Below are 7,500 nucleotides of genomic sequence, written 5' to 3' on the forward strand. Positions count from 1 at the left end.
AGGCAGTCATTGAAGGGGGGGGGGATTAGGTGATGGGATACGGGGAGAAGAGAGGTGGTGATAATGGGGGAAGAGTGATAGAGGGAGTGTGGAAGAAGGAGGGAGTGATGGAGGCTGGAGTGGTTGGAAGGGAGAATGGGGAAAAGGTAATGTTGAGATAATGCTCTCAAATAATGAAGATGAGAGAGATCAAGATTAGGAAAATAGATAAAATGTGTGTGTGTGTGTGTGTGTGTGTGTGTGTGTGTGTGTTGAAATTACTTCAGGAAAACGATACAGAAACATCATGGGGCACATCTAGCAACAGTATATCACTACACTGCCAAAATCAAGCTACAATACCCTCCCTCAATTAACGCATTCCAAAACCTTCAAACATTTCACAGAACCACAAAACACTCCTTAATTCCTAACACAAGAACCATGAAAGAAACGCCACAGAAATGCCCATGTCTCAAATTTTAACATTCCACAATATAAATCACCCAAGAACCAACCAAGTACCACAAAAAAAGACCCAAGTCACTGAATTAAAACGAAAGAGGATGACAATACCTAACTTGGAGACGCCGCCGCCTGGGAATCAGCAACACCTCACCCTCCTCTTCCTTCCGAGCCTCGCCTTGCCGCCTCAGCCTCAGGACGGGTGACACACACGCGGAAAGTTCCCATTACACCACCACACACAACACACTGCCACACAATACACTCCATTCCCAAGAAGTCACTGCGAGAAGTGGCGTGGCTCGTGTCATGTCCGCGGCCACCACCAGACCGACGTGCCAACAAGAGTGTGTAAAGGTGTGCCTTGTGACGTGTCTGAGAGGCGGTGTAGGCTGAGGGACGATGTGGCTAGACGTGTTGATAATGTGAATGGGTGTGAATGGTGTGTCTGGCTGCGATTCCTCCACTGTGCGTGAATGTAGTGGGAAAAAATAGCGTTTAGTGTCGAGGTATCATGTTGGTCAACCTGGTCTCAGCACATGAGTGACGCTGATTGGTTAGAGTATCCCCCTTGTTTCGCCCATACGCTTCACTTGCTCTCTCCTCCCCGTCCCTCACGCGCAGGATAACAATAATTACTCCATCAACCTGATTTTGCCTAAAGTCAGTGACGGAGAGTTGATGTGTTAATACCAAGAGATGGGACGCCAAGACACTCGACAGCTGCCCGTCACGAGGAGGAGGGAGGGCAGGGCGAAGCGAAAAGTGGCAATGACATCCCTGACAGCCTGTCACTGCATGTGTTGGCTGCTGTGTGTGTGCTGCGCAGAAGTTTGACTGTGTGTACGTGTGTGCGTGTGTGTGTATGCGTGTGAGTATGCAAGAAGTGTGTGTGTGTGCTCTCTCTCTCTCTCTCTCTCTCTCTCTCTCTCTTAAACGAGCTGAGGGATAAATAGAGAAGAAACAAGACAACAAGGAATCATAAGAGGAAATAAGGAGAAGAAAATTACGGAAGAAAAACGAAAAATAAAAATTGAAAGGAGTGAACCAACAGACGAGAGAGAGAGAGAGAGAGAGAGAGAGAGAGAGAGAGAGAGAGAGAGAGAGAGAGAGAGAGAATCTGACACAAACAATCATTTAAATAGACGGAAAAAAATGCATTCAGCGAGTCTATTTACTCACCACAAGAGCCTTTTAGTCCTTTTATTCTATTAAGCTAAAAATAAAATAAAACAAAATAAAACCTTGAACCTTCCTTTCACTCTTCCAACAGCTACTAATGTGCAATGGCTGCTTAGCTTTATCTTATTCCCTTCAAGAAAAGACATTATGCACAAAGAGACAGCGAGGCACGGAGATAGACTGAATGTGATGGTGGTGGTGGTAGTGGTGATAGTGGTGGTGACAGAGTTAGCCAGCCTAGCAACCTATGAAAGATGCGCTCTCTCTCTCTCTCTCTCTCTCTCTCTCTCTCTCTCTCTCTCTCAACTAAAGAAAACTGAGTCAAAGCAAAGAAGAAAAAAATAGGGATAAATAATGAAATGAGCAAAAATATAGAACGTATTAAAAGTAAATGAGAGAGAAAACAAACAGACCAAAGAGAATACACAAATAGGTCACACACACACACACACACACACACACACACACACACAGGAAAAAATAAAAAGAATAAGATGAAAAGAAGTTGGTAATGATAAGGATCTTTTTATGAGCATTTGCGAGACTTCCTCTTAGGTTAATGAGCAACACTGTCTCAATCAGGGAGGGGAGGCAGTAAACCAAGTAAAGGAAGGAGAAAAAGACGAAAAAGGAGGAGGAGGAGGAGGAGGAGGAGGAGGAGAAGAGAAGAAGGTACAGGGGAACACCATCAGATCCAGTCACCAAACCTTCACTAGACTTGACATGAAGAAAAAAGGAGGAGGATAACTTCTTCTCTTCCTCTTCTTCTTCGTTCTCCTCCTTCTCTTCTTTCACTTTCATCCTTCCACACCCCACCTATCTTTACACTCTCTTCCACACCCACACCACCTGTCTTCCCACGCACGCCCACATCTTCCTCCTCCTCCTCCTCCTCCTCCTTCTTCTTTTTCTTCTCCACCTTCTAATTATATGTAACGGTGGAAAACGTGTAAGAGGAGATGGAAGGTGGGGAGGACAAAATTAAGGATCCAAACCTCCATTCTTACCGTCCTCCTCCTCCTCCTCCTCCTCCTCCTCCTCCTCCCCCTCCTCTACTTCTTCTCCCACCTTTTAAGTATGTGTAAAGGTGGAAAAGGTGGAGGAGGAGGAGGAGGAGGAGGAGGAGGAGGAGGAGGAGGAGGAGGAAGAACTAAGAATAATTAAAGTACCCAGACTTCCATTCACCTCCCCTTAATCCTCCTCCTCCTCCTCTTCTTTCTCTCCTTGGCATGTGTTAAATAGGAGGAGGAGAAAGAAGAAGAGGAGGAGGAGAAGGAGTGGGTGTAATAATTAAAACAAGAACAAAAAAAAAAAAAAGAGATCGACAACAAGAATGGGAAGAACAACAAGTCTCTCTCTCTCTCTCTCTCTCTCTCTCTCTCTCTCTCTCTGAGCTTCTCACCCCTTTGCATCCACCAGCCACATTTGTCTTGAAAGAAGCCATTTTGAGCCCCTAACTTAGAGAAGGTTGAGCGGGTCTCCTTTCAAAACACCATTCATTGTCCAAGGCAACGTAAGGGCGGGAATTAGTGCACAGGACGAGATCTCTGGGGTTTAAAGGACGAATAGAGACCGTGGTTGTTCTTAGGTAAAAATGCGAGGTGTTGTTAGTGAAGGAAGACGGAGAGGGAGGAAGAGTTTTAAGAATCTCTTCAGTCAGATTTAAGTACGATTAAACCAATTTTTTTTTTTTTTTTGACATTAGGAAGGATCAATGGGGGTCAGATGATTAATGGCCACAGTCTTCACTATTTCAATTCCCTGCATACATTTCTGAAGATGTATAAAATTGATAAATATTAAGTAGAATGAATATGGAAATGCGTCATGATACTGAAGGCGTTAATCTCTGTAGGACGTGTTCTTAAATTCATTCTGCTTACTATTTAGCGATTTCATACAGCTTCAGGAACATATGTTGGGATCAGGATAGGAAAGACTCTAGCCATTAATTTTCCTAATACAAATAAAATCACCGAATCATGTCCAAAAATGAAGGTAAAAATGCGTCTCAGTTTAGAAGGGGTTAAAAATTACGGACGTTCGTTAAGTTCTCTTTGCCTGATTCTGTTCTGTTTCATCTCCGTTTTCTTGTTCTTGGGTCCCATTCCCCGTTTTCTTTATGTTTTTTTTAGTTTTGTGTTTAAAGTTTTCTTTGCTGTGTATATTTTCCTTCAGTAATTTTAGGCTTTCGTGTTAATTTCTGTGCTTTTAACTTTACTTTTCTTGTGTCTTATCTGTCTATGCTTTCTAATATTCTCTCAGTCGTTCTTTCCTTTCTCTTTCTGTCTCTGCTCCTGAAAAATCCTTCCTCTCCCTGTGCTCCCTGCTCTTCCTCTCCTTTGTTTAGACTCTCACTCCCACTCTCTTCACTCCCCTGCCAGTACTCCATTCGTTCTCCATTTCCGCCACCACATCCACTACCTCCTCCTTCTCCTCCTCTTCCTCTCCGACCAGCGTCCCCAGGCTAAGAATAAACTAGGTCAAGAGTACCGCGCTTAAGATTGTCTTTACTGCCCTCTCCTTTACCTCCCACATCCCTCTCCTCTCTCTCTCTCTCTCTCTCTCTCTCTCTCTCTCTCTCTCTCCCTACCCAAGAGCACTTTCTGACTAATAATTTAGCCTAACAGCACACCACTTCTACCCTAACACTGCGCCGCCATGAACCTCAGGGAAAATACGAGGGAAAAAAAGGGAAAAAGTAAGGGAAAATAAGGTAGGTATTACGTGGGGACTCCTGTTTTGCTGTATTTATTATTTACTGTACGACGTGTTTTTGTGTGTTTTTTTTCTATTTATTTTATTATTTCAAGGTGGGAGGAAGAGGGAGGGAAAAAAGTGTGGTTTGGGTAATGATATATGGGTATGTAGGTATATTTTTTCACTGATTTTTTTTCTTTATTTAATGTTCCTGCTTGTGGTTGTTGTTTATGGTACTTATGATAACTCCTTTTTTTTTTTTTATTGAGGGCCTTATCTATTTATCCATGCATGTATTTCTTTAGCTACCTGATCAATTAACTTATATATTCATTTGTGGAGGAAGGAATAGAGGAATTTTCACATTTGCATTCCAGTAGTACAATTACACACAAAATATCCTTCTAACTTTTATTTATTTATTCACTTATTCTTTTTTCTTTTTACGTAAGAGGGAAAGACTAGCCAATAGCAACAATATAAAAAAAAAGCCCACTCAGACGCCCGTCCCCTTACAGTGCCGAAAGAACTAGCTAAAAGACAGGGATAGAAATCTTAAAACCTCCCTCACTATTACAATTTTTTTCACCTAAGATCAATAACCTATTTTTATTTTTTTTGCAAACAATATACATGATTTCTTTTTATTTTCTCATCTTTTCTTTCTTTTCTTCTTTATATCTATGTTTTTATTTCTTTGTTTTCCTCTTCCCTTCTTCTTTTACGGCAAATTTTGATGTTTGGTTTTAATACAAGAAAGAATATAATTTTCTTCTCTCTTCTTTCATTGTCCTCAAGTTTTATGGCTTCGCTAAACACGGAAAGTTATTTTGCTTGGAAACTACATGAATAGCCAGGAGGAGGAGGAGGAGGAGGAGGAGGAGGAGGAAGAGGAAGAGGAAGAGGAAGAAGAAGAAGAAGAAGAAGAAGAAGAAGAAGAAGAAGAAGAAGAAGAAGAAGAAGAAGAAAAAAAAAAAAAAAAAAAAAAACAGAAAAAAGAAGAAAATGAAAAGGAGGGAAATTAATTGAATGATAATATATAAAGACGAATACAGAAATAAATAAAATAGGTTATGTAGAGAATATGAGAGAGAAGAAAAAAAAATAACAGGGAGCTTATAAAACATGGAAAATGAAAAAAAAGGAAAAAAATAAGAAAGGAAAATTAACTGTATGTATATATGTAAAGAAAAAATACAGAAAAACAAAAATAATAGAGATTACTTAGAGAATATGGGCGAGAGAAGAAAAGAATAACAGAGCTTATGAAAAACATGGAAAATAATAATGAAATGAAGAGTTAAACATTGGAATGCATCTTTCACATAATTATTACCACGTATCGGTACACTAACTTCAACTAGTCTTCCCTATGTATGTTCGTCTGCTAGATTGATTTTAGTATGAGTAGCACCAGCAAGCAGCCTCACTCCCTCCCTAAAATAAGTAAATAAATAAATAAATAATTCAATAAAAAGGCAAAGAGCGATCCCAGTCCTAAAGAATCAGAAACGACCGTCTGAAATTAAAAAAAATATAGACTTCGCTAAAATATGAAGCCAAACGAAAAAAAAGGCCATAAAAAAAAAAAACAGATTAGCATATACTGTCATCATCTCCATCATCATTATCATCATCATAATTACGTCACACATTAGCCATTTTTCAGTAAACATTTCATATTCTCTCGCCTTAAATCAGTAATAGTTAAGTCTCAAATGGAAAGGAGGAGCAGAAAAAGAGAAAATAAAGGATATAAAAAAGAAGTAGTAAGGAAGACGAGACAGTGGTATAAAACTTAATTATCCGAGAGTTATGCTATTATGTGCGAGTACTCTATTTATAGGAGAGAGAGAGAGAGAGAGAGAGAGAGAGAGAGAGAGAGAGAGAGAGAGAGAGAGAGAGAGAGAGAGAGAGAGAGAGAGAGAGAGAGAGAGAGAGAGAGAGAGAGAGAGAATACTTAATTCATAAAAAAAAATATAAAAACACCTCATAAAAACATTTCTTTCCCCTTAAACTAAAAGAAGAACCTCATTTCCCTTAAACACACTCAATAACAATCTAAAACACCCCAACATATAAATAAAACAAATAAGAAAAACAACACCACAACACTGAGATCATAAGGCGGTGGAATAATTTATGAAGTACACCACCACAACCACCACCCCTTACTAATGCTAGTTTTGCTACTCACCTTCCTAACCAGCTCGCCAACCATGCCATTCCAGCCTCCCTCCTTCGACTCGTCTATAGCACCGTACGTCTGGTCCTTCACAACCTGAAGCGTGTCTGCGGGGGAGAGAGAGAGAGAGAGGGTCAGGAGGAGAAAGAGGAGGAGGAGCAAGGAAAGTGGGACAAGGGTTACAGAGGAGAGAGAGAGAGAGAGAGAGAGAGAGAGAGAGAGAGAGAGAGAGAGAGAGAGAGAGAGAGAGAGAGAGAGAGAGAGAGAGAGAGAGAGAGAGAGAGAGAGAGAGAGAGAGAGAGTATGAAAGGGAGGTTAGTAATGGTATTGTGAGAGGAAACTTAAGGTAATGGAAGGAAGGAGGAATGAAGGAAGAAGAGAAGAAGAGGCGGAGGAAAAGGAGAGAAAGGAGGAAGAGCAGGATGGAAGAAAAGCAGAGGAGAGGATGAAAGGAACAATAAAAGACATAAATGTTACATAAATGCACTAAAATATTAAGTTTGAGTAGGATAATAATAATAATAATAATAATAATAATAATAATAATAATAATATAACAAAAATGATAATAATAATAATAATAATAATAATAATAATAATAATAATAATAATAATAATAATAATAATAATAATAATAATAATAATAATAATAGTAATAATAATAATAACAATAATAGTATTTTTACATTATAAACTATGAAGAATGACTATTGTAACTATTGAATCCAACGTGTAAATAGTGTGTGTGTGTGTGTGTGTGTGTGTGTGTGTGTGTGTGTGTGTGTGTGTGTGTGTGTGTGTGTGTGTGTGTGTGTGTGTGTGTGTGTAAGCGTGAGCAGGGAAACACAATCACCCAACAATAACATTCAAACCAACACAACACAAACAGACAAACACACACAACCTGCAATACATCTTTTCCATCACAATCACAGTTGCTTCCACATTAAAGAATAAAGAAATCAAAGAAAAAACAAAGAAAACAATGC

The 7,500-nt window shown here is 39.6% G+C and overlaps 1 protein-coding gene across 4 annotated transcripts in view; it reads right to left on the bottom strand.

Annotated features, from left to right (window-relative positions):
* The window catches only part of LOC123502760 (glutamate receptor 1-like), an 815,513-nt gene that overhangs the window by 95,916 nt on the left and 712,097 nt on the right, over positions 1-7,500 (bottom strand). For all 4 annotated transcript variants that reach the window (XM_045252006.1, XM_045252005.1, XM_045252004.1 and 1 more), the window contains exon 13: positions 6,524-6,618. In XM_045252006.1, the coding sequence (XP_045107941.1) occupies positions 6,524-6,618 (95 nt within the window). The remainder of the gene's footprint in view (positions 1-6,523; positions 6,619-7,500) is intronic.

Source organism: Portunus trituberculatus, chromosome 12, assembly GCF_017591435.1.
Source record: "Portunus trituberculatus isolate SZX2019 chromosome 12, ASM1759143v1, whole genome shotgun sequence".
NCBI classification, from domain to species: domain Eukaryota; kingdom Metazoa; phylum Arthropoda; class Malacostraca; order Decapoda; family Portunidae; genus Portunus; species Portunus trituberculatus.